This window comes from Musa acuminata, chromosome BXJ2-5, assembly GCF_036884655.1.
Source record: "Musa acuminata AAA Group cultivar baxijiao chromosome BXJ2-5, Cavendish_Baxijiao_AAA, whole genome shotgun sequence".
NCBI lineage: Eukaryota > Viridiplantae > Streptophyta > Magnoliopsida > Zingiberales > Musaceae > Musa > Musa acuminata.
The window spans coordinates 2,322,505-2,350,207 of record NC_088342.1 but is presented as its reverse complement, the minus strand read 5'-3'; the positions used below and the strand labels follow the sequence as shown (position 1 = coordinate 2,350,207).

The following is a 27,703-nucleotide window of genomic DNA, read 5'->3' as shown; positions in this document are numbered from 1 at the left end:
AGGTAAGAACAAGGAAGACACGCATCACTTTTGCAAATCTCATTCAGACAAATGCCTGGTCACATAAAAGCTAAACCTGACTTCAAATTAACTAGAAGAAAAAGAGGCGAGTGATGATCAACCACAAAGAAGGCAATTCCAGAGATTTCAAAAGTAAAACTAGAGCTGATCAGCCGCGGTTTCAAACTACACAAGAATTCTCCAAAACGAGCATAAACTTGTGGCATGACCTTTTGCTGCTAACAGACACAGTTTGATCCGGGATCTCGCTTAATTACAGTGTCTATTTTGGAAGAAAAAAAGTAAACAGATTGAACTACATCGTAATTTACTTTTGTTTTCGAACAAGGGTGGAGCAACTAAAGTTGTTTTATGTACATACAACCAATAACCATTATACTTAGATTTGCAACTATCAGGGGATTGAACTCTGAACTCAACACAGAGCGCTTGCAATTAACATATGTGCAGGACTACCCACTGAGAGTTGCACGTACAATGCTTGAAAGCTTCAACTTCTTAAGTTTGTTGGAGTTCAGTGGCTGGAATAGGACCTCTGTGCTTGGCTCCACAGCAATCTCCTTGCATTCATCAGACAAAGCATCTTCGCTTTGATAATCACGTGGAATACATAGTAACTGAAGCCTCGAAATACCTGCATTTGCATTTTGATAATGATTGAAGATAAGAAGGATGGCATAATAATATATCTCTGTTCAGGTTAGCATATTACATATATATAAATATAAATATAAATATAAATATAAATATAAATATAAATATATATATATATATATATATATATATATATAAATATATATATATATATATATATATATATATATATATATATATATTCTGGCCTAATACAATTTCTAGCAATTCAAAGCAATTTAGTGTCTTTGTGCAACAAAATAGCCAAGTCTCCATTGTAGTGAAATGTGAAAATATTTTTATGTTCATTCAAATTTAGATATTTCTATAGGGAAAATTGGTGTTGAGAGTTATAAACTAAGTTGTCTGCAAACCTGAAAACTTGCCGGGCTCAGTGGGTCGGCCTGCAACCAAGTTTTCAGGTTTCGAATAAAAAAAACAAAAAATCACATCTCTAGACAAAAATTGGTCTCTGACATTAAAAAAGAAAAACCTTCTTTTTAAAATATCTTTCCTAGTCTACTTTTTAGATATTTTAGCATAATCATCATGATTGTATGAATTACTAATTTTTATTTTTTGAAGCTGCTGAATCTATAAACAGGTATGGTATGAAGCTACAAGGAACTATATTCATGTCCTTGTTTCATGAGACTGTTGACAATAGTGTTGGGAAAGTTCAAGTAAGGCTATATCTGTGACTCAGAATCCTGATTGTCCAAGTCTTAGAGGATCGATATCCTGTCTTTTTACCTTCCATAAGTTATACTAATTATTTTAAACTCAATGATAGTTATGGAGATACAAGAGCCCACTTTACGAGGGACACCAATTATAGAACCCTTGGGGAGAACTAGAGGGATGAGAATTACCTGGAAGTGTTCCAAATGTTTCATACAGGGATAAAACTGATTGATGGGGTCAAGCCACAAGGGAAACTTATATATTTTTTAAGGCATGTTTAATCATTCTAGTAATATAAATTAAATTCATAGTACTAGAGCTTAATATACAAGAGGCACCAAAAATCCAGGCCCCCAAGGCGAGATTTAAAGTATGTGGAACCCTTCCAAATGGTTTGAAGAAAAAATCAAGTCTATGGGTGATGTAATCCGGCTATCTTTGGACCTTTCCATGAATATTCTAAATGATCATCACTGTTAGATATATGTTCTATGAATATCATACTTTGTCTACAAATTACTAATGATACAAATGGCTGCAATCTACACTCATCACAATGTCGTTGACTACATAAATCACTACAAATTTTGATAGAAATGACAATAATAATAACAACAACAACAAAACAACAACAACAATAATAATAACTTTAACTTTCAAGCATTATGTAAATTCTTGTTCTTCAAAGCATTACGAATAAAATAGATAAGATAGTCTATAAATTACCGAAACCTAAGATAGATGGCTTTTGGACGATGAATCGACCAACTTTTGATCTCTTCACATTTTTCAAAGCTTGCATGTCATGTTGATATCCCTTGAACTTAAGGAACTCACCAAGAATATTTCTGTTGCTTTTAAGTTCTAAGCTGCAAAAGAATTTGCATAAGAAACAATTATATTTCTTTTAACGTTTCAAGCATCAATGTTATACATGTAAACAAATGCATTAGAGTTCAAATAGGAGGCAACGTTACAACAAAGGATAAGTGCTTGGCAGAAACAGAGCTGGCTATGACAAATACACTGGACTTCAAATAAGCTGTAGCATGTTGAGCAGATATATTAAATGTGGTAGATAAATACGAAAGAACCATCTGATGACCATCTAATGATTTGGGTTATATTTTAACTAAAAAATTAAAAAAATCAGTAAAGTGAACCGAGAATGCAAAATGCAGTCCAAAAATATAAACTTATTGTACAAATATGCTCGTGATAAAGCAAAGGATCAAACATATGAAACTTGATCAAGTTCTTTAACAGATGTGCTTCAATTCAATTATACCTCTTGACACCGTGGGCCAAGTTTAGTAGGCATATGTGACATGAACAATCAAAATCAGGCAAGCCATCAAATTTTCTATACCAACATGCTGTAAGGTTGCAACTATACTTTTTATTAAAAACATTCTTCTTTTTCTCAGAGATTATGAACTGTTTGGTTTTGAGTCAAGCATGGAGTCTCAGTTTCAGCAGTCTCTACAGTTTTGGATCTGTCACTCCTAGTTTAGTGCTTTACTTTGTCTTTGAAATACTAAAACCTCCACCACATTGAATTGTCCAATTTCTGTCGTCTGTACCAGTGCCCTGTATGTCATATATTCTATCAACTAGGTAGTAGAAAGAGCATCCTGACAATGATGATGACAGTTGGGCTTAGATGTTGGCACTTGGTGATTAGCAGTAGAAGAGAGGCAAGGGACAGGGTGTAGATGCTGACAGTTGGAGGCCTCAATTTGGTGCATGGAGGCAAATACAACAACAGTTATATGAGGTGCAAGATAAAGGAGATGTATCGAGGCATATTTGAGGCATGTATGTCTTTCCTTGATTTAAAGACAGAACTCTAACAACTTTGCATTATTTTGAATAATCATTTCTTTCTTTCTAAGGATTCCTTTTCCTTTGAAGAACAGATGCTCAACAGTCACTCCACAAATCACTTATGCAGCAACAAACCTTTTGACTCACACAAAGTGGAGCAGGTTAGAAAGTCCAGTGGTCCAAAACGTATACATAACAGATTGAGCAGCTATTTTACTAATTAAATTGATCAAATGGTCTAGATCTGAGAAAATTGTTGACAAAAGGATGATTATGGGTGGTTTCTTTTCTCAAAATATTAATTTATACAATCACTCTCATGGGTTTCACATATATTCTCCTTATCTTCTGAATCTTTCTCTTATGCTAATTTCATCTTCTCCGAAATAAAATATCATGATTTCAATGTACTCTCTTTTCTACTTTCTCTTTACCTACTTGAATACAAGCTTCCATGAAAAAAAGTATCACTAAAGTTTTTCTTTCTTAAAAAAAAAAAAAGATAATACAGAATGATCTGAGAATGTACCGGTCCCACATTGGTGATGTACTCAGGATAAAGTGAAGCTTCTGATAGAAACCATCTTGCATATCATTCTTGCCAACTGCTCTTTTAATCCAGTTAGAAAATCCACCTCTTGATTCTGGCTTGAGCTCTTTCCATTCATGAGAAGAAATCACTTCTGGGTGGGAATAAATAGACGAGGCAGGCCTAAAAGTTATACAAGCTATGCATAAGATGAGATAATGCAAACAATGTGACATATAGAAACTCAGTATATCTGTTTCCCATTCTTTTACTTTTAAGCAAGGATTGAAATTTTGTTCTGTACTAAAGTTTCGAGCTTTGCTCGGTATGATACAATACGGTGTATTAAGCAGTACGTTAGGACATACCAAGCGATATGTCTAATTTAGGCATAAAATCTTCTAAAAACATCTGAAAAATAGAAAAAAAAAGTTAGGATAGGATTTTTAAGTTAGAAATAAATATACTAATAGTATATATTTAACAAAATCAATGTAAATTAGATAAAAATAGTGTCACATATCTTTTTCGGACTTTGTGAAATAACCTTGTGCAAGGTTCATATTTCAGTCTATTATGGATCGTCCTTTTGTAAATATTGAAATATCTACAGAAAAATCATTTGAATTGTTAGATTATTTTGTTACAATATAAACTTTAAGATTCAAATAAATTAAATAATCACACATGTAAATATACTTGATTGTTGATTCTACCACAAAAATAAACGACCAACCTCCACGGGTGGTGGATCGAGGTCCTTGATCCTATGTATCTGTATATCAATATGATATGTTTGTTGGACCCAATCCTAAAATTGATCCCACGACATAGTGTATTGATATACTGTATGCCATTGGTGCATCAATGTGGTGATGATCGTAAGTTGATCGTTATGAATCATAGGTATCCGAGGCAGCTCGTAAGGCATGTATTGGTGAATGTTAAAGCTTCTACTTTTGTTACTGATCTGCTGCTCTGTATCATACTGTTGCTTAGAGAAGTATGACCAACTATCACCGTACTGCTGTTGGCCGTAAGATTCTCCATAATATGACGACTATGAATACGATGAGCTTTGTTCTGTGTTTACATCATATAGGCTCTGTCGCATCTGCTCAAATTCATCCATTGACTTCTTCCCCTTTTCCTTCCACGTATAAACTTGACCAGTATCTTGTTGAGTTTCATGATCTGAATCTTGGGTGACATGTGTAAAATATTGTTCCTTGGTCCATACACCACCCTCAAGTTGTGTAGATGAGGTCAATGACTGCCCAACGTCGCCGCCATCATCCGTCAAGGCATTGTTGTCTGTGTTGCTGTCATGTCTCTAGACCGAGCGAGTTGCTGAATGCGATTGTGAAGGTCTCTCATTGCCCAACTCGATTCTTTCCAACAATGTGACTGATGCTACTGCCTTCTCCTTTGCCTTTACACACAGGATAGACAACTGTGATAGTTAGGTGTATGTAGTTCCTTGAGCAGTTTAACTTGATGTTGTTTGACTCCTGTCACATTGTAACCGAGGGAGATTTTCCACCTACTGGGGTTGTGCTTCCTCTTCTTCTATTACCCCGATGATAAAACGCGAAGGACGTTGAGGATCTCCCACCTTATCAAGTAGAGGATCCTCTTGGTTCTCTGTCGCTTCGACCCACTCTAACATCGGCTCTGAATCTTCGTCGTAGAATTGGAGGTCGATGGGATCAATATTTGGTTACTTTGGCTCCTTATCCAGCTCGGCACGTCGCAACCTTAGTCGCATGTTATAATTGACATATATCAGTTTCTCTAACTGTCTATACGAGAGTTTGTTGCGGATCTTCATGTGAATCAATGCAAACATTGACCAATTACGTTCGCAACCACTAGATGTCGTCGTCTGTGAAAGTATATGAATGACAACCTTCCTTAAATGTGGTGCATCATCTCCAAATTATAACCACCACTCGACTGCAAAAAGATATAAATAATTAACATCAAATATAATTGATAATCAATATATGTAACTTTTCCTCACCAGGATCCATGGTGTAACGACACGATACAGCTACAACGTCGGAGAATGAACCAACAGTTTCTCAAAATAATCGACCTTCTATAAGAGCATCGGTTGTATCAGTAGTGTTTGGCAAGAGTCGATATATAACATTTCGTAGTGTCGTTAGTAAATCATTTTGCGTTCCGATAGCAAATCGATATTGAATTATCAGGTTTAAATAATACATTGCAAGACATAATTTTGTTAGTATAATTTTTTATTATATAAATAATAAATTAAAGTATTCTGAATATGAATTTGCTTGCATTATGGATATATTGATCCATATGAACTTCAGTTTAACGATTAATGATCCGTAGGTATTAGTCAGCCTTAAAATCAACTTTGAATGCTTTCCTGACCTCCTCTCTTACTAAAATCAGCATATATTTAAGATACGCCATCTGTGGACGCTTGTCCATATCGACCTTGTGAAGAACAACATAATATAATTCCACACCTTTTATGATTTCAACTGCGATCTCCCAAAATCTAGAGGAAAGAATGAACTTTCTATCTTCTTTCCATCGCTTAATCTCAAATATCTGGAATCAAACCACTCTTGTGAGATAACCATTGCCTTTAAGCTATGCCTTTTTTGCTATAGTGATTTTAATGCAATGAAATTGATAGTAAACCGAGTGACTCCAGGTCGGAGTATCTCATCGTTTAAATACTTTTGCATTAAAGAGTGGATCCAATGATGATTATATATAAACTTTGTAATTGATTGTGCTTGAGCTACACACTTCTTGACCGCATCAAGCTCACAAATATTTTTCTTTTTTCTATCAATTACAAACCGACCTTGACATTCGCTCCATTGTCAGTTACTATTTGGACAATATACTGTGGTTTAATTTCCTCTACTACGGTGTCTATCAAGATCTTAATATAGTCTATATCTTGGATCTTTCAGAAGCATTAACTGATTTATGAAATACCACCCTTCTGTTGCAATAAATAAGAAAGTTGATAATACTCATTCTTGTTGTTCATGTCCAACTGATGTTTAATTGATATCCACCTAAACTTGAATAGCCAATTTAATGGCACATGCATTTCAAATTTTAAGAAAGTAAATGTTTAATTGATCAGTGAATAGCCTATTACCATACGATTCCTTCTTATATCTAACGTCCTTGTGTGTACCAATTTAGCATAATATTAACCATATCAGCAATAATCAAATCATCTCCTATTTCCCAAGACCAAGTGCTAGAGTAAGCCTTATATCAATATCTTATGCCAAAGTAAACAGATATTGGATACAAGATATAGAAAAGAAATAAACAATCTCAAGAAAAGTAGGGATCAATCCATAGATGATGGAGAATGTGACAAGATAATAGAGTCCAACAATCTCTAATAGGCCTTAACTAATTCAAAAATGAAATTGAGGAAGAGCGGTGATTGCTTTCACCAGCATTTAGCTGCAAATTGCTTCGCCTCAAATATTTGGACATCAGCCAGTCTAGCATTTTTGTGATATAAGATGATCATAAAAAGACAAATCCACAATATAAGGTATATACTCTAACTGCAGAATTAGCACATATCATACTGTAAGTCTCGAAAAATTCATTTTATCAACACCTGCAATTTGAATCTGGAAGTATGACTCGACCAATTACATGTCCTTTGGGCAATAGCAACCCTCTTTGTTCCAAGTATGATTCAAGAACTGCTACTTGTCTGCTAACTTCAATCACCTGAATGACATGGTTGCTAAAATATTAAATAGTAGCAAAAGCATGGAACCATTAAGATGCCAAGTAACCATCACTAATTAGAACATTCTAATATTTGTCCAATGATGTTCACAAGTTTGTTTAATGTGCTATTAAAAGTGCACAATGTTTAGGAAGAAAACAAAACCAAAAGGCAGAGTTATATGCTTACACTGCAGCTAAAAAAGGCATACGAAGCATTGATATTGAACAAGAGAAATTTGAAGGCATCAGAAAGGATGTCTTACAGGATTTAGATGAGTCTGAGACTTGTGCTTCTTGTCAACCCAGTTCCCACCCCCATCAATCGCCACCAAACCAGAAAAGTTCCGGACTGCCACCACCATTGCTTCCCTGACATCATAGATTACTGTTATTGCTCCGCTCCTTACTGTAAGTATACAAAACTAGCAACGAAAGAGTACGTCAAAAATAACATAAATGCATCATGAAGTACGAAATTCCTTCATGGCAAGGAACCGATTTAAATCAAGAAACAGCAAAGAAACCGATCGAGGACGGACCTCTTCGTAACAAGAACGACATCTATGTGCTGCCAAGTGCCGGTATCAGCGTCGGGAATCCGAAGCCCGACGAACGCCTTACCACCATAGAGCTTCTCCAATCTGCAACACCCTCAAAACACCGCGTGATGAAAGATCAAACTCCAGCGGCCTAGATAGACCCTAGTGTTAGAGTAACGAAGTTATGGAAGGGATCCGGCATACCTGGCGGCGACGGCGAAACTGGCGTCGGAATCGGAGGTATCAATGTCCGGGAAGTCGTCCTCGCCGTTGATGATTTGCCGAAAGAAATTGTAGAAGACCAGGCCGCAGAGGATCTCCAACCACATGGCGATGCGATCGTCGACGATCCGAATTCCAAGGCCTTGAGATTCCGGCGAATCGGGGTTTCGATCGTTTCGCGGAGCGCAAGTGTGCTGCCTGCTACCTTTCGACGCGGTGCCAACATTGCCTATATACCCCCTCACGCCGATGGCGTAGCGACTAAGCAAAGCACTAAAGCAACCATAATTTTCCGCGAGGGAGCCCCCACCTCAGGAATCGGGCGGCTCCGAAGAAGGTTGGTTATGTGGCAAGTCTTGAATGGCTACATGAGTGGGGGCACGCACTTGTTTGGCAGCCCCCACCATAATTTTAGCACCGATTTTAACGCGCCCATCAAGATTATATGTGAATCTCCAGGCTCTCATCAAAATTCCTGTGTTGATCAACCACCACTATACATCTTCCAAATGCTTACAGAGAACAATCAACAAACTGGTTACTGCAGCATCTAAGCATACTACTACACTGTCTTCTCCCATTGAACAATATCCAAAGCATGACAAGCACCACAATCCATAAAGAAGTCCCCAAAACAAATTATTCTCATTATCATAATCATGAACAGAACATGGTACTAATCCTGAAGAACAAACTGCCCCAGTAGCAAATGCATCAAAAGCTCTAATGCTTTCAGAAATGTGGAACCATGAAGAAGATGAAAAGCTGAGTATTGTATCTAACAGTTAGTACAGCAACTGCGAGTTTCAAACACCACATATACAACATGGTCACATCTCAAGTCATCATACACACCCTACTAAAACAGCACCAACAAGCTGTAAGCTCCCAACTGTGTACAAGGATCTTTCTTTCTGGTTGATACAAAAGAAAGCATCCCTCAAATATAAATGCTAAGGATGGGAACTGTTTACAGCACAAACAGAAAACAAGTGTTACCATCATCCTGGTCTGGAGTCGAAATTTCTCGTTCAGATACTCGAGCTTAATCTGCTCCGATTAAGAGATAACTGTTGAGCTCAACACAGTTTTAATTGAATGTGAGCATGTAAATATATAGAAAAAAAAGGTAAACATAAAAAATTTTCAGGAATATTTATCCTAAACAAAGAAAAAAATATGGAACCATGAGAAACTTATAGTTGATTTAATTTTAAAGAAAAAAATTGCATTATATGCTGAAATTTGCTAGGAGGACCTAATGCAGTGAATGAGCTGTAATCTGAGATATATGCAGATGATTGTTGATGCAAAATGTCACACTAGTAACTTACTTTTGTAACATTTTAGGGAATTTATTCATAGGCTTATGTTACAGCTTTATTTTGTGTTATACAATGGTGTCCAAAATTTGTGACCCACCTCATAATAATCCATTGATTCTGTTGCCAATCAGATGAAGACTTGACTTGTTTTTGCAGTCCAAACTCTATGATGAATGATTCTCAACAAGAACTTCAAATATAGATAGCTCCAAGTAAATGATACTGAATCTGCTAGCATATAATAGATTGAAATATTTTGTTGCTTCAGTATGTAACCCTCTCCCCTTTCGAGATTTATGACTAAAGAAGATTTGAGCATAACTTACAGTATTAGTTTCTAAAGATGATCGAACGGCTATTTGTCTATTGTATTTTAATCAAATGGAGGATGGGGAAGGCTCATTAGAGAAATAATTGTTCAGTTCGACCTTGAATTATTAAAAGTTGAATGAAGATGTGGGCAAAGTAAAACAAATGGATCGTTTTCATGGTAACGGGCATATTGATAGAAGTGAAGATTGTCTTCAAAACAATATATCTCACACCAAAGATATTTAATGTCATGAGCTAGACCTCCAGGCACACTCACATGAAGAAAACATGATTCCAGTTGTCTAGCTCAAAATGAACCTAAATTCTACTTAAGCCCATCAAAACTTACACACCAATGCAACTTAAAGATGATTCTCAATATGCAAATTAGCCAATGTGAAAGGCCTGCATAGTTTCTCTGGTACCCGATAAATCTATCGACACAATTACTCAAACGGAACAGAATTTCAACCAGGTGTCATGATAAAAACTCAAAATTTGTTTCATGGCAGATGCAACAGAAGCTAATGTAAGATTCCACCTCCAGTTCAAAACAATTATTTTTGCATCAGAAAAAGCACTCAAATGAAAAGAAGCGAGTAGTCTGTATTGCATCAAGATATTGCAATAGTTTTTTGGTATCATTAGAAGAAACATAAAGCCCACCATAAGCAAGTGCTTATTATTTTCTTCTGTCATTACCTCAAATACAAGCATTTTTTACCAGCTTATAGTAAATCAATAGATTCAGGATCAGAATTAAATACAAAAATTGAGCAAAGAGAATTTGTTAATTAGAAAGAAAATAAAATAAACTGTCCTTCACCTGCATAATTCCAGCTACATTTCCATCATCTTGTATTCCAATGCCCATACTGCCGACATGTCCATGGTAATCTCCTAAACCAATACTTGTTGTCATCTATGTTGAACACTTACATTAGACCTTTGGTCAGACCAATAAATGGATATTGAGATCGATAGGCTTGGCTATCTGTCAACAAAAGCTGGCAAAGGAACAGCAGTTCCACCTTGGAGCTACAACATATCCCTCCATCCAGGGCTCAGAATGGGCAAGAAGCCAGAGGGTGACGGAGGGAACCAGAGCCCGGGAGAGGGAGGTGGCCGCGGACCGGGCCCTGGTCCTGCCCCCCACATCTCCGATTGGCCCAATGGCGACAGAGCAAAGTTGGGAGTCAGCGGCGGAGGGTATTGGAACCCCGGCGACAGCAGTGGATAAGGAGATTTCGGCGAGCGCATGTTCAAGAACGTGCTTGGAGAAGGCAACGCCGACGCTGACGGGGTAGTAGGAGGAGGAGGCAGCCTAGCGGTTGTTCTTGGAGATGGCAGGGGGAGTGGCAGCAGCAGCCCCGGGGATGGAAGGGGCGGTGGGTGCGGTTGGCGGGAGGTGTCGGAGCTGACGAGAGAGCTCTCAAGATAGCGCATGTAGGTGGAGACGGGCGACTCGGCCCAGGCAGGGCCGGCAGCACCGGCGGAGATGAAGGGGCGGGGGAAGGACGAAGGGTCCCAATTGGGATGAGGAACCGGAGCTGGGGGCAGATTGAAACTAGGGCTTTGGTAGGGGATGGGGGGATAATAGGGGGGTGGAAGGCGAGCGGCGGCGGCGGTCAGAGAAGGGGGCGGAGGCCGGGGAATTGCGGCGAGCGGCGGGGGCCGGATCTTCTGGAGGCGGGTGCTGGAGGGCCTCGGCCGGGGATGGGGATGGGGATTGGGGACGGGGCTGCTGTCGCGAGAGGGGGTGCCGGTGAGCTGCTGGACGATGCTGCGGAAGTCCTTCTTGCTGATATTGTACACCTGCGGCTGCGGCTTCTGTTGCTGCTGCGGTGGCTTTTGGTCGGAGTAGTAGCAGGTTGGGTGGTGGGGAAGGGTCTTGCGGATGTTCTTGCTCAGCTTGTTGACCCTCAGATGTTGTTGCCGTTGCTGTTCATGGTGATGGTTGTTCCCCCAGCGATCCATTCGTGTCCCTCCTCTCCCTTCTTCTTCTCGATCTACCTATGTGGACAGCAAAAGAGGAGGAGGGGACATAGCGAGAGAGGGATCGACTCATGAGACGTGGACGACCGTGGAGAAGTGCACCAGGGTTGATGGTGGAAGGGTTCGTATTTTATGAGCATGTTCACCACGACATGGCAATAAATATGTCACCCGTGATCCTTGCTTCGAAATGACACCTTCGAAGGGGAAACATGGACTGGGGAGGAATGTTACAGCCAGTAGTAGGCCTCTGTTAGCTCAAGGAAAGGTGCTGCCCTAATATATGTACGTAGTGTAAGAACGACATCATTTATATTAATACGAAAAGTTCCTGCACAATATTACAGGGTAAATTGTTTGACGAAGCCGCTGCTGCTAGGCAATGGACGAATCCAGGGGAGAAGACCACAGCTGAGAATCCACCATGATCGCATGCATGACCGCTCCCGCTCCACTCAATTCGTAACATTCAGCAATGACAAAGTCACAGAGCAAACCAAATTGCTTCATAGAATGAAACAGGGATGTTGAACTCTCTCGTGATTGCCCATCACAAGATCGCACATCCTTCAATAGAGTGATGCGCTTGACACAAGATACTCCGAACTAAAACTAGAGCAATACAAGTTCCATCTCATGGGAGGCCGAGGGAAGCGAGAGAGAGAGAGAGAGAGAGAGGAGAGAAAGGGAGTAGATGATCTTACGTCTGGGGCGAGGCGATGAAGATGCGGATCTGGTCAAGGAAAGTGATGTCGTGGGGCCGATCCTTGCGTCTCACATACCCCTTAGCCTCCTTCTCCGAGTACACCTTGTAACCCATCTCCCCGCACCGCCTCCACATCACCCCCGCGTAGCTCCGGTGCGCATAGTACGCCTCCGCCTCCGCCTCCTTCTGGCCCTCGCCGTCGACGACGACGGAGATGGGGAGACGCTCGTAGTGGCCCTTGCGGGTGCCCTCTAGGTCGTCCATGCGGGCGAGGGCCCGGGGGGAGACGGCGTAGAGCTCGCCGAAGACGTGCTCGCCGGCGCCGGGGAGGTCGAGGAGGAAAGGGACGCGGTAGGGTCCGCACACGAGGGGGAGGCGGCCGGCGGTGTGGGCAGTGCCCACGAATGCGGCGTCCCCGGTGCGGATCAGGTCCTGCATGAGGCCGTGGTTGGCGAAGCCGCGCTTGAGCGTACCGTAGGTGAACACCAGCCGCCGCCGCCGCCCTTCCTTACTCCCGTTCGCCCCCATCGATCAAGATCAATCACCTCCTCCACCACGTACGGATCCAACTCTCTTGGCTGGGCCTATTTAAGAAAGGAGACCGCTTGCCGTGAGTCGATTTCTCCAAATCTACCCGCGCGGTTATTGGACCCGTCTTGTGGGTCCAACACAGGGCCCCGCACAACAAACTTGACTCGCTCACGGCGTCGACAGTGGGAAACATCATCAAATCGGAAAAAACAGATCTGGATTTGGATTCTAGTGGATTCGTTCTTCGAAAAATCTGCATCACAGATCTGGCAAATGCTGCGATGATTACTCAGTGTTAATTTCGACCCGTCCATCCATCAGTTTGGTCCATCTTAACACACAGCTTTCTAAACACACCGGTCGGCCTGTGGCTGGCAAACTGAAAAGCCAACTATCATGCCAAACATTAGAGTTCTTGTCATCCCAAAGTGGTTCTCTCATGATGTTACACCATTGTGTGTTCTGCTTGTTGAGGTCAGCTAAGTTCACACTCGGAGCTTAGATTCTTAGGAAGAATGAATGATATAAGATGCATGCCTTTTATCATCATGATTCTTTTTGCCAAAGGAAGCATTTTATTAACGGCTGAGAATGATTCTTTTATCATCAACTTTCAAGATGCTTCTTTTAGCACTGGGAAGAACTGGGCGTTATAAATGACGCTCATCATCATCCATGCCTCGAAGCGAGATTGATGCACGTGTTTAGCTACTGCTCGCCTCACAACTAAGGGTCCCACCCGGGTCGCCCACCCATCCATCCAATCACGAGGCAGCGAGCGGTGCCACATTTCGTCACTCTCGAGCTAAAATAGAAAACGAAGATGATGCAACAAATTACCTCCTCGTGCTCCTCCTCCGTCTTCCGAGTGCTCGGTTTTCTTTTGCCGTTTGCTTGGCTAGGGTTTCCACGGGCCTCGCCCTTGCTCCTTCTTGCTCGCCGTCAACGTTACCCCCGATCAATCCATAGGGCTTCTTCTGTTCTTGGCTGTTTCTTTAGTGGATTTCCTCGATTAGGGCGTCGCTCTCCCTCGAAATGGCGTCTCCTCGGCACTTCCTCTGACCAGTCTTTGGTGGATTTCTTTGGCTGCTTCTTCGTGGTTCGGTTCCTTCTTTTCGGAACCTAGCTCTTGGCAACGATTCCATCCTGGTTCTTAGCTTGCGGGCTCGTTCTTCCGCTCCGTTGGTGGAAATTTGGGATCTTGGTCTCTCTGGTCCGGATTTCGCGAACATTTTCTATGGATTACGGTGGTGGAACTTCGTATCCCGGAAGCAATGCCATCGCGATCATTCCGGACGCGTCTGGGCCTCCCGGCCGCGATTCCTGGCTCCCAGGAGGGAGTGACCAGCTCCTGTGGGCGACCGATGAGGATTACCGTGCTTGGAGCGGAGACGCGTCCGCCGATGCTGGCTTCAACTCTGCCTACGACGGCCGCCAATCCCAGTCCCGGGCGGGCAGCGAGCAGCCTCCCGGCAAGAGATCTCGGAACTCCCAAGGGGACTCTCAGGGTAATAATAGGTCCACCAGCTCCAAAGCCATTGGGAAAATGTTCTTCAAGACCAAGCTGTGCTGCAAATTCCGTGCAGGGACTTGCCCATACATCACGAACTGTAATTTTGCTCATGGGATTGAGGAGCTCCGCAAGCCGCCTCCAAACTGGCAGGAGATTGTGGCAGCTCACGAGGAGGGCTCCGAGGCCAGAGAGGAGCGTCAGATACCAACGATGAGCTCGTCGATCGTGATTGGGGATTCCGAAAGATCCTATAAAGGAAGGCGGTGTAAGAAGTTCTACACGGAAGAGGGGTGCCCATATGGGGATACCTGCACTTTCATCCATGATGAGCAATCTAAGGCTCGGGAGAGCGTGGCGATCAGTCTGTCACCCACAGTTGGAGGTAGTGGATATGGGGGTGGAGCGAATGGGTCGACTCAGAAGCCTTCGAACTGGAAGACAAGGATATGTAACAAGTGGGAGATGACGGGGTATTGCCCATTTGGCAGCAAGTGCCACTTTGCTCATGGTGCAGCAGGTATGACAGACTACCTTGTTAACACTGAAATCCATCTGTAGGTGCAACAGCCGTAAGGTGTTTCATGTGTGCTTCAGATTATGATGAGCTATAATGAAAACTTAAGAGAAGATCTGCGATGTATTAGTTTTATTCTTGAATTGTACAAACGTATTGATTTACCTTCTGGCACTAGTTTCGTTGGCCATATACCATGATTAGTTGATTTCCTTGATGGCTTTACACGCTTCATTTACCGAAAAAACATGCTGAGTGGAGCTTCATGGTCTGGTATGTAGAGTATGTGTATTATTATTATTATTCTTTTTTGATGTCATTTATCTTGAATTGGGCTTCTGTCTACTGAATGAGTTTAAGGTTCGGTACTGCTTGAATTGATTTTTATCATTTGCATAGAAGCTCCTTGACCAGCCAGTTATGATCTTTACTCTCGGCATCATATTCATATTTGTGTGAATATTTTTGCTGTGTTTAGTGTATACTAGGATGTGCTTGCAGTATATTATTCTCATTAATGATTAAATATTGTGGCTTCAGAACTTCACAGATACGGTGGGGGTCTTATGGAGACAGAAGGTAGAGATGTCTCCTCGGCCACTCCAGATTCAAAGCAAGCAGGGACATTGACAAAGGCTCCATCAGATGCTTCTGTTGCTTCAAGCATCTCGGTTCCTCATGCAGATATGTATCATATTGGTGTTCCTTCGCAGAGGTCTGCTGGTTCCATACAGAGGCAGGGACAGAGGTCAGTTGAGAAGTGGAAGGGCCCGGACAAAATTAGTAAGATTTATGGTGACTGGATTGATGACATTGAGTAGAACCTTGAATGCAGAAGCACCAGGTTACCTACTAATAGAATAATTAGTCGGTTATCTCCATTTTATGCTGTGCCACCTGAGATAAAGGTTCTGTTCCGAGGTTGTGGAGTACTGAAGGCAGCTAGTGATGTGCTGCCATATGCAGGAAGTGGGGTATCTATCGGCATGGTAATTATAAAACCTTGGAAATCTGAAGACTGTATTTTGAGGAAGTGTGATTACTATATGCTTCTTTTGCTGGTTTTCAAGAGTATATCTACGACTGTTCACCTTGGAGATTGTGATTTCAGTATGCTGCTTCTCAAGAAATTTTGCAAAAAATTGCGCGACTCTTTCAGCTTCAAGAATCAGCATTTCACTAACAAACGCTTGATAGTCCTTGAACCTAAATTTTGGAGGCAAGTTGCTAACTCTCATCAGCATCAGTTGGTTCTTGGCTTGCCGCTGTGATTGATCCATATCAAGTAAACCAGTGTCAGCCAGACATGACAAAGGTTTCTGGCTGGCTGCAAGAATGCTTCTGAAGTTTATTATAGAACGGAAATATTGTACTCAATATCTCTGTGCACATTGGGAGTCTTTCCTCCTACTGTTAACGTACTAAGATGGCTAATGATGTTTGTGCCGGTCAGTTCATGAACTGAACATTAGTTTAATTTAGCATCCGTTGTTATTCTATTAGTCTTTTTTTAGTCTGTCTTTGTTATCATGTCACAAGATTTCCATTTTGACTTCCATCACAATAGACTCAAATTACTGCGGATCTTCTGTGCTATATCTCATTTTCATGCTTTGATGCCTGTTCTTGATAGCACCAGAGAAAGACGGGCGATAACTCAGAGAAGTCAAATATGTCAAGAACTCTTCTGCTTCCCGTGAGAGTACAAAGAAGTCAACATGTCAAGAACAAAGCAAATGCCCAACACCCAACAAATGGCTTTAGCCGCATTTCTCAAATAATCTTATCGATGTGGTTGGGGAGGTCACCCAAGACTGGATCTGATCATCTCATATGCCAAGAAGCAGGCGGCATTGGCTGGCACACTGCGAGCCATGGCTGGTCCAAAGCCTCTGTACAGGCCTTTGATACCTTCGGCCGCCGCAATCTTCCTCAAGGCACCGACCGAACCAGAGTACTTGGGGTTCTTGTAATCGTCCACCTGGATCACGCTCTTCACCACATCCGTGGGATAGACGGACAGCCAGAAGGAGGCGCCGCCCAGCCCTCCGGCAACCATCAGAGGCCACCTCCCTAGTCCCGAAGTGTCCTTACCCCCTGCAAAGTACTGCTTAAGGGCTTCGTAGACGCCGAACAAGACGGCGTTCCCGGGGACTTCACGCGCCAAGGTCGGCACCATGCCTTTGAAGAGGCCTCTCACACCAGCTTCCCGGACGACATGCTTTGCCACGTCCATTGGTCCTCCATACTTCGCTGCCGCAGATGAGGCTGCTGAGCCTGCCAAGGCACTCTGCGCTTGCAGCCTGTTTACAAGGCTCTGCATCAACTGTAGCTACTTGACGGCAACAGATAAAAGAGCAAAGAGGAAGAAGAAGAACCTGCACTTGATCAATTCTGTAGGACATGCAAGGATGGAAACTGCAACTCCAGCACCAGCACCACATACCATTTGCTGATTCACTGTGAGGGGAGCCCCCGGTTCTGACCTCAGCAACCCCTCCATTTGTCCCCTCACCGTGAACAACACAGCATTGAATGCTGCGACGGTTGCAAGTGGAACACCCATCCCTTTGTATAAGCCCCTCGGTCCTTCAGCAACCATTGTTTGCTTGACTGCATCCATGGCGCCAGAGTACTTGGGAGGTTGGCCAGGGAGTGGTGCTGGCTGGCTCTGGAGCTTGACCTTGATGGTGTCGAAAGGATGCCCCACGATCAGCTGTGCTGCCCCTCCAACAGTTCCAGCAGTCAGATCCTTGGCTGCATCCCCCATCTGTTACAGTCAAAAGATCAATGGCTGAACAGGATTCAAGTTCTTTGTAATGGGGAAGTCTACTGTCAAATTTCCATAACAATGCATGATACCCCAGGTTAGTATTGCATTGTTCTACAAAGAAACATACTCTTCCACTTGGCTTGAGCTACAACTTAGACAATAGTTGCAATAAAAGTAAGCATTAGTATGTCATTGTGCTAAAAGAAGCATTCTGAATTCTGGAAATACATATGGTTGGTTAATTTTGATAGGCATTTTCATCATTTTGTATCCAGTAGGATGTTCTATAACACCTAACCACTAATCTTTCTTTGGTTATGAAATCAAACTCAAACCATGGATATACAAGCTTGTGAAAAATCAAAAGCTAGAGAATCTGACACCTCATGCTAGTGATCAACTGGGAGGCAGATTAGGTAAAGCCATGTAGATTTCTTTTGAAAAGAAGTTGTATTAGGTGATAAATTGTTGGACCACTAATTAGATTATATAAAGATAGTACTACCTGATCCTTGATCTGAAGGTCACACAAAGCCAGTGAAAGATGTGTTTGTTCAGTAACTATCCATCTATGTCCTTGTATCCAAAAGATCCAAAGATGACAGCGATAGAAAGAAACATCTATTTCTGCTCCGGTAAAGAGTACATGACAGACTTAAATGTTTAATCAGTTACAACTTCTATTTGTCAATCCTAGGAACATTTGTTATGGTTATTAGCAAGAAACAATAAAAGAAATCTAGTTTTGTACGCTAAATGTAGTTGTGAAACAAAATAAAAAATTATTACTAGAAAGAGTTCTAGTAAACTGACTTGATAAGGGAGGACAAGGGAAATCAACTTCTTATCTAGAGAAAATATTTATAATACTTAGAGATATTATTTTTTGATGATTTCATAGGTTTAGAAGAGGTTTTTATTTATACTAGTTTAAGGTCTTGTAAACTAACTAACTAACAATATGGGATTATTGAAAGAAACATAAAACATAAAAAAATTAACAATTTGGAATAAAAAAAATGATAAGTATGCAACTTACTTTTTGAAATAGCCTTACTTCTGCTTTGTATTAATCCACTCCACTTGACAAAAAAGTGATTCTTGAGTTTAAGTGTGGACATAATGGATTTTTATTTAGAAATTAGTTAAGTCTATAACATTCGAAGGTATTTGAGATTTCCTAATCATTTGGTAAATCAATCACATACGTATTGTTATTGATTTTCTTTAACACCTTATAGGTACCATAATTCTTCGGCTTCAATTTGTTATAAGTGTTTACGAGAAATTTCTCTTTTCTTAAGTACACAATAACCATATCTCCTTCTTTGAACATCTTCTCTCTCATTTTATTTTCTTTTGGGTTCATCTGGTAGTGAGGTAAAGTTGGTAGACTTGCTCTTGAAGCTCAATCAATTTGGTGATGAATACCTCACATGTGTGGAAGCCCATCTGGTAACTCTTCAAGGGTGATCTATTTGAATTCTTCCGATATCGATTTTAGTTTGTTTGGTATCTTTACTTCATGTGGCTCATGTGGCTCTTCGCCCTTTATAACTGATAATGAATTACTGCATAAAGTTGGAAATAGATAAGAAATATTTTTTCTCCACTTTAGAAGTGTTTGGATTCATCTCCCTTTTTGTTAGTCGGTAGAATGACAATTTTCTTCCCGTTACACTAGAATATAAAGATATTCTTTCTTCCAAGGTGGGTTGCATTCACATTGTACTGCTATGGCCTTCCAAGTATTATATGGCACCCATCCATGTCAACTACCTCACATATAACTTTTATATTGTAGATTTTTCCAATCGAGAGATGAACTCTATAGATCTTAGTTACAGTGATAGTTGGGCCTTCTTTAATCCACCCTAGCTTATATGGTATTGGATGAGCTATCATCTACAAATTTAAGTGCCTCACCAATGATTTAGATACAATGTTGTCATAGCTTCCATTGTCTATGATCAATGCATAGACTTTGTTATTAACACTGCATTGAAAATAAAATATTTTCTTATATTGAGATGGATATTCTTGCCTGGGTGAGTAATAATCTTTTTATAACACATGAGGCCTATTCCCCTTCTTCCTCTACTATTTCAGCATTATCAATATCATCAATCACATCTCTTGGGCATGTCCTTTTTCTTTAAAGTTATCTTTGTGATCCGTAAGGTTGATAGTACGAGCACAACACTCGTTGAAACGATAATCAGGCTTCCCACATTTGAAACACTTCTTAACCAGGGTTCGAGCATATGGATTGTTTATGGTAGTTGGGATATGCCTTGCTTCCCTCTACCAGTATTTATGCCTTGATTTGTGGGTTGTATTGATTCACAACTTCTCTTTGTTAAGAGCAGATCGTGTTACCGGAGTAGAGAATTGCCGAGTAGCAATTAGAGGTCGAGTCAATAATATTTCAGTCGTTAATGTCATATTGTGAGCTTCATCTATTATCCATAACGGAGTTAAAAGACATTCTATCTTTAATTATAAATTTCAGTCCATTGATATACCTTGTTGTTTGTTGGTCTTATAACTCTGATAAGTTATATCTAGTTGAAAGGCATAAGAATTCTTCAGTATATTCAGTTACGAATCAAGTGCCTTGGATATAGTTTTGGTATTGTTAAAACAATAGTTGTTCATAATCTGGGGGTAGGAATTTTCTTTTGAGAAGTTGCTTCATCTTTCGTCATTTCTGTACTGATGCTTTTTCCTTGTCTTCTTTTGTTATTCTGTAATGTATCCCACTAAGCCATTAAACCTCCTTTTAACTTGTATGCAACAAGCTTGACTTGTTTATAATCATAAACATCCATCATCTCGAAAAATTTCTCTACTTCATAACTCTAATCAAGAAAAGCTTCAATGCTGAGGTGGCTATTAAAACTAGGAAGGTCTTCTTTGAGGAGGTAATCCTTAAACAGTCTATTTCACATGAGTGGTGTTTGATGTCTTCTGTATCATTCACTGTCATCTTTTGAATCATCATCATATACTATTGGTTGTTGTGGGCAGATAATACCACGTTGGTTTAAAGTGTCTAGGTTGAGTCGTGCCTACACCTCTTCCTTAGTTGATTCTATGATAGTCCACAATTCCTTCTTCTTCGTCTAACATATCTTTATTGGCTGGTTGCCTACATTGGATTGTGGGCCCGTGTTGATGATTAGGCTGGTCATAAGCATCAACTCTGACAAGATTGATCCTACCATCATCATGAACTCTGTTGACGCTAAAACCCAAGTTGGTGAGCATGTTGCAAATCTCTCAAAGTTATCAAGTCATCCTCATTTCTTGTGCTTCTAACATGCCCATAGGGCTAGCACTCCCTAATCATTATTGTTGGGGTTGTTGCGATTGCTTCCATCACGAAGGTGGTCACTATCAAAATTACCACTACCATTGTCATTAATATTGTCGCTATTACTATTATTATTGCCACTAAATCTTATCTTGATGGACTATACGGTTATACTTAGTAAATTAAGTTTATGATACATAAAATCTATTATTATAGGTGATAAATATAAAGCATACTTCTTAATTTCTTAATCATAAATTTATTATGCTAACACCAAGAGCAAGATTCTTGATTACCAACTAATGCATAATGGAAACAAAATAAGAAATTATTACTATAAAGGATTCTAGTAAATTGATTGATAAGAACGAGAGAAATCAGTTCCTTATTGTGGAGAAAAATAGTTAACTTACAATGTCAAACTATTGAAAGAAACATAAAACATAAAAATTAACAATATAAAATAAATAAAAGTGATAAGTGAATAACTTACTCTTTAAAAATGATCTTCTTATGTTTGTTTACCATTAAATAGACACCAAATTACATGTAAACTGCTGCTTCAGATTCAGCAACAGCAACTTCTAATATACCATGCTATAAAATGTACTCTAAAACTATATGATGTGGCCAAAATTTCAGAAGCTTTATAGAAATAACTTGCATAAGAATATCTTCGTTTGATAGGTGGAACAAACGTGATAGTTAAAACGACTAAGCGACATTAACAAAATTAGAACTAAAGCTTCTACCTAAACCAATTTTGGCACATAATACATGGGAGATCTACACAGTATGTTTATTTTAGCTGTGAGATTGCATAGACATGCCTTTGATTAGCTGTAAGCAACACCAGCCAAAATTCCCACCCACCAACCCACAGGAGCACCACCACCACAACCACAACCACAACAATAGCAATCACAAAAACCTTCCTTCTTGAAGAAGGCCAAAAAAGGATGATTCAGAAGGATCACATGCCATTGTGTAGAATGTGAAACACAGAGAAAGACAAACAATTGAATCATCTCTATGTTTTGACAGATTTTTAGGAAGAAATTTTTGTTTCTTTGAAGAGCCAAATAAATGCACAATGAAGATTTCAATCCAGATCAAGTTGAAGCAATACATCAAACACCTAGATGGACGATTCCTTTAAGCTGAGACCCATCTAAACTTCTTCCTTCTTTCCCGTAGTAATTCTTGTCTACTCTAGAAATCCCTACCTCAGAAGTTGGACAGCATTCTCTCTATCATACTTGCTCATAGTCCAGCTAGATCATACAAGGAAAAGTCACAACAATCCGGATCTGTGCCAGATTCACTAGGCTGTCCAAGCATCTGACAGCCCCTTACCTACCCACACCTTGACTGTTTCATGTTGGAGCACCATATGGTATGGGTCACCCGCAAAAGATTTTACTTGAACAATTAGTATATGATCATTTTAACAAACAAGATGCGTTCAAGAACCTTAACACAACCCAAACAACGTTCGCGCCAACTACTCGACAATCCAAGAACAAGCAGTCTCGAATCCAAGAGGCAATCGACAAGTACCATCAATATCTTCGCAAAAGCAGGGCAACGGAAGGCGAAAGCAGAGAACTTTACCTCGTCGGACCCTCCTTTGATCTATTTCGCGTCCCAAGCTCAGCGCAGGAAAGAAGGAACGAAACGGAGGCGGCTTCTTGTAGTTCGTGAGTTGGCCTCCCCATCACAGGAGGGAAGAAGGAAATATTTTATTAGCATCCGCAAGGAGGCGCCTCGCAAAGCTTAGAGGAAGGAAGATGCTGACAAAAGGCAGCAGCATGGTGCTGACTGCTGGTGGATGCGTTGAGCAGCCCCACTCGCGAACGGCGGAGATGGAAACGCGGAGAGGAGAGCCATTAGCTACACGTGGTGGTGTAGTGGAATCCCTCGTGTTGTGGGACCGGCGGTGTCCAACATGGGTGCGGCGGTTATTTGGGTTGGTCGGATTACGTTGGCAATGACGTAGACGTTCACGAAAAGAGTACGTGTCTAAATTGGGCCATATTTGGGCCATAAAGCCCAAAAGTCTATTCATTATGATAGCTCAAAATCTATATCAACTCATATGATCTAATTTGGTTACATTTTGGAATTCTGACAAGTATGCAATCTTATCATATTCTTCTCATTGTAATATGTCAGTTTCACTTTCATTATTAATCTTTGTAATTTTTTTATAAGTCAATTGCGTGTTTTATTTTATATTTATAGATGTTTTGTAAAAGAAATAAAGTTAATAGATCTAAGCAGAAAATGCCTCATATTTTAGAAAAGAAAAGTTATGCCTCATATTATTAGATTTTGTAGGAAGAAATGGAGACTTTAAAGGCACATCATCTTGAACTTACTGTAAGTAATATTCCATTGAACATAAATATTGTGGACAAATTAGGAATGTGTGAGATGTTATGGTATAGGGTCGTGTCCCTCAGATTTTAGTATTATTTTTTAATTCTTTTTATGTACTTTTTATTTATTAAAATATAATTTTGTTAGATTTCTTGATTAAGTTAGTGTAATACTGGATTATGTTCTAACAATTTAAGGTAATTTTTTTAATTAAAAAAGAAACCTATTTTAAAAAAATTAGAAAAAAGATTAAAAATATCATAATTCTTTAAAAAAATTATTTTATATTTTATGTTTGTCACTATGAATTATGATTATCGAACACATCAACAGTTCGAATCCAACCTTGGGTCCATCATCTAAACTTATCACTAATCTGATGTATGTTTTGATATATCTTAATAAAGTACCTTCGATACTTAAGTTAGTAGAGTTGGAGGTTCCAAGGGAAACGTAGCGAGCACAAAATGAGTTTAAGAGAGCTAAGGAATACACTTTGGCTGAACTCCATAAATGGTTGACTTCTCGGCTTATGAAGTTTTTGGAGTAATCTTCTTAACTATATTGCATGACAAACACTAGAAGAAACTGCTATTGATAGAGCAAAGATCTGTTGCTTTTTTGAAGACCAAGTGAATGTAGCTTCACCAAAATAAAATACAAATCTAGTTGTACTTTTTCGATCATCGTAGCTTCCAACATAATCACTATCACTATGTCTAATGAGCTCCAACCTTTTAGATGATGAATAGAATATTTCATACTCAATTGTTCCTTTAATATATTATAAAATTCTTTTAACAACATTTTAATGAGATGTTTTAGGAACTTCCATATATCTACTTATTAAATCAACTCTAAATAGTATATCAAGTTGAGTGCATGCCAAATACCTTAAACATCCAATTTGACTTTTATAATAAGTTGGATTAATGTATTCATCTTTACCTTCCTTGGAGGGTTATTGAATATATACCTCTTCTTCAAGAACTTCATTAAGAAATACTGATTTGACATCTATTTATAAAATTTTTCATTTCATTTTAACTGTTAGAAAGATAAGTAATCTTAATATCTCTAGTCGAGTAACCAGTGCAAATATTTCTTCAGAGTCAATCCCATATTGTTGTTTGTATCCCTTTGTAACCAATCGAGCCTTGTATTTCTTCACCTCTTCTTTTATATTTCTTTTTGTTTTGAAGATCCACTTAGTATCAATAGCTTGGTGGTCTTTTGAAAGTGTAATAAGCTCACATGTATTATTTTTATTAATGGCATGAATCTCGTCATTCATAGCTTATCATCATTTTTCTTCTCTACAAGCTTCTTCGAAGGTTAATGGATCATTGAGAGTATCAATCTTTTGAGTCACATCATATAGCTCCGATCTTCTTGAATCATGTGACCTAGCTGATTTAGGTGATGATTCCGACAAAACCACTTTGGTGCTTGCTTGTATTATATCATTCTCTTATGAAGCTATAGCTTTCTTATGCTGCTCATTACTTTTCCAGTTCTAAATCTATTGTTCATCAAAATCAACATCTCTTAATACTATAATTTTATTTGTGATAGGATCGGAGAGTTTGTAACCACTAGAATTCTTTAGATAACCTAGCAAAATACATTTCTGATTTTTATCCTCTAATTTTATTCTCTTTTCTTCTGGTATGTTAGTAAATGTAACACTTCCAAAAATTCTCAAATGATCAACTCTTGGTTTTTATAAGCTTCATACTTCTTCTAGTATAACATTATCAATTCGTTTTGTTGGAAACCTATTAAGCAAATAAACTACACAAGCAACAGCATCTCCCCAAATTTTTTTATGAATTTTTCTTTCATTTAACATGCGTCGGACCATATTAAGGATAGCCCTATCTTTTCTTTCTAAGATACTATTTTGTTCAGGTGTGTATGGCATAGTAAATTGATTCATAATTTTATTATTTCTATAAAAAAATTTAAATTTATTTAATATATATTCACCACCCCTATGTGTTCTTAAACATTTAATCTTACAACAACTTTATCTTTCAACCAAATCCTTAAATTCTTTAAATTTTCTTAGAACTTCTTTATTTGCTTTTAACGTGTAAACCCAAGTTTTGCCACTATGATCATTAGTGAATGTATGAAAATATCAGCTTTCTCTAAGTTATACTAGACTAATAAGGCCACAAACATCTAAGTGCACCAGATTAAGCCGATGTCATGTTTTTTTTATTCTTTTAACTTTGAAATGTTTTCTTTCTTGCTTACCTATGACACATACTTCATATAATTTTGATGGGTGATCAATTCTTGGCATTCCTGTTACTATATTATACTTCTTTAGAAGTTTCAAAACCTCAAAATTTAAGTTAGCATATCTAAGATGTCATAGTGTAGAAATATCCTCAATATCAGTTTTAAAATAATTTGACTGATTAAAGATATATAAATATATGAAAAACATTCTATTCTTTGTTATTTTCACATGTGATATTAATGTGTTATTATTGTCATGAATTGAGAGAGTCATATTTTTCATCTTAATATTATAATATTTTTTAAGTAATTACCCCAAGCTTAGAATATTATTTTTCATATTACGAATAAATGCATATTTCTTTATCATTATTAAGTTCAAGGAGAATTTTACCTTTGCCTCTTACTGGTCTTTGAAACAAATCACCAAATGTAATATTTTTGGAATAACTTATATTCATTTCTGAAAATAGCTCTTTGATGTCACACATGTGATTTGAGGCTTCTGTATCTATATATCATATTATAGACTGATCCTCTTTCAAATTCTCATAACTCGTTAGCAAAACTTGATTTTCATTTTTTCTTTCTCAACAAAATTTATAATAGCATTCATAGAAATAATGTTCATATCTTTTGCAAACATAGCATTGTATTTTAGACCTTTTAGAGTTTCTACCACGTCGATGGCCTTGGCCACGTCCTCGACCATAACCTCGACCTCTTTGGCTAGAATTTTCTCTATCATCTTGCTTGTATATTTTTAATTTGTTTAATTTCTACCTCTTCTTTCTCTTTTCCACGTTCTCTTCCTCTTTGAGAATTTGATATATCTTTATTTTCAAGAGTAAGCTTTGTTTGTAGTGCTTGCTTCATAGTTTTATCTTTTTCTCTTTTTGTAATCATTTGTTTATGAACTTGAAGGGAACTTCTTTTAAAGATATTTTTTCTAAATATTTATATTCTTTAATTACAACAGTAATAAAATCATATTTTGGATCTAGAGATCTCAGTATTTTTTTTTATTACTCTTTGATCACTTATTTGTTCATCATTTCGTCTCATTTAATAAATAATAAAAATAATTTTTAAGAAGTAATGAGAAATAGTTTCAGAAGTATCTTGTTATAATTTTTCAAACTTGGCTTGTAAAACTTAGATGAAGTTTCTTTACCATATCAATACCACTAAATGCTTTTTGAAGCATTTTCTAAGCCTTCTTTGAAGTATTTGCTAAAGCGATGATCTCGAACATTATATCATTAAGTCCTTAGTAGATCGTGAATAAATCCTTTTTCTCCTTTCTTCTATTTTTGAGTTGCTTTCTTGCTTCTACATTTATTGCTCCTTTTTATGCTAGACTTGGTTTAACATATTCATTTTCTACAAACTCTCATGTATTTTAGGAGCATAGAAGAATCTTCATTTGGATGCATCATAATTTTCTTTTGTTAATATGGGGATTTGAATTTGAATGGTACTTGAGGAAGATATTATAGCTTAACTTATGTTTTGATACCAAATGTTGAACTTAATAGAAAAAAATGATAGAGTTATCAAAGGAAAAGTATAATTATATTTATCTGTTATATTTCTCTCAGAAAAAACTTCATAATTTCTCTAAAAAAAAAGCTTCAGCCTGTTATATTTCTCTAAAAAAATACTTTATAATTTTAGAAACTTCATGTATTTCATGACTTAATATGGGATTTATATAATCCCCAAAGATATATTACATTAATTATATTAAAAAATAAATCATTCTATTTTAAAAACCATTTGAGAATCAATAATAATAAATCTTTAATAATTTTTTCTTTTAATAAAACACTTAGAACACGTTTAATTCCGCCTCCTCCACGATCCCAACGC

General features: G+C 38.6%; 5 protein-coding genes across 7 annotated transcripts; 1 reads left to right on the top strand and 4 right to left on the bottom strand.

Moving 5' to 3' along the window:
- Positions 1-117: 117 nt before the first annotated feature.
- Positions 118-8,462, bottom strand: LOC103983830 (uncharacterized). The gene is made up of 7 exons (XM_009401134.3): positions 8,197-8,462; positions 7,993-8,094; positions 7,717-7,822; positions 7,335-7,450; positions 3,695-3,877; positions 2,065-2,207; positions 118-655 (listed from the first exon to the last, which is right to left on the bottom strand). The coding sequence occupies exons 1-7, from the start codon at positions 8,319-8,321 to the stop codon at positions 474-476; spliced, it is 957 nt and encodes a 318-aa protein (XP_009399409.2). The 5' UTR covers positions 8,322-8,462; the 3' UTR covers positions 118-473.
- A 376-nt stretch (positions 8,463-8,838) lies between these two features.
- Positions 8,839-12,079, bottom strand: LOC135612104 (protein HAIKU1-like). The gene is made up of 2 exons (XM_065107926.1): positions 10,678-12,079; positions 8,839-9,284 (listed from the first exon to the last, which is right to left on the bottom strand). Exon 1 carries the CDS (start codon positions 11,826-11,828, stop codon positions 10,890-10,892), a length of 939 nt encoding a protein of 312 aa, XP_064963998.1. The 5' UTR covers positions 11,829-12,079; the 3' UTR covers positions 8,839-9,284; positions 10,678-10,889.
- A 129-nt stretch (positions 12,080-12,208) lies between these two features.
- Positions 12,209-13,218, bottom strand: LOC135612105 (putative gamma-glutamylcyclotransferase At3g02910). The gene has a single exon (XM_065107928.1). The coding sequence runs from the start codon at positions 13,078-13,080 to the stop codon at positions 12,547-12,549; it is 534 nt and encodes a 177-aa protein (XP_064964000.1). The 5' UTR covers positions 13,081-13,218; the 3' UTR covers positions 12,209-12,546.
- A 694-nt stretch (positions 13,219-13,912) lies between these two features.
- On the top strand, positions 13,913-18,075 carry LOC103983828 (zinc finger CCCH domain-containing protein 56). Of its 3 annotated transcripts, none has more exons than XR_001978208.2 (3): positions 13,913-15,113; positions 15,651-16,558; positions 16,750-18,075. XR_001978208.2 is itself a non-coding variant. In XM_018826720.2 (2 exons), exons 1-2 carry the CDS (start codon positions 14,321-14,323, stop codon positions 15,929-15,931), a joined length of 1,074 nt encoding a protein of 357 aa, XP_018682265.2. In that variant the 5' UTR covers positions 13,913-14,320; the 3' UTR covers positions 15,932-16,623. The 3 variants fall into 3 exon arrangements, 1 of the variants encoding a protein (XP_018682265.2); XR_001978206.2 differs by having other exon boundaries at positions 16,744-18,075; XM_018826720.2 differs by lacking the exon at positions 16,750-18,075 and having other exon boundaries at positions 15,651-16,623.
- On the bottom strand, positions 16,777-23,025 carry LOC135612102 (mitochondrial carnitine/acylcarnitine carrier-like protein). The gene is made up of 3 exons (XM_065107925.1): positions 22,814-23,025; positions 17,489-17,880; positions 16,777-17,413 (listed from the first exon to the last, which is right to left on the bottom strand). Exons 2-3 carry the CDS (start codon positions 17,878-17,880, stop codon positions 16,915-16,917), a joined length of 891 nt encoding a protein of 296 aa, XP_064963997.1. The 5' UTR covers positions 22,814-23,025; the 3' UTR covers positions 16,777-16,914.
- Between the last annotated feature and the right edge of the window lie 4,678 nt (positions 23,026-27,703).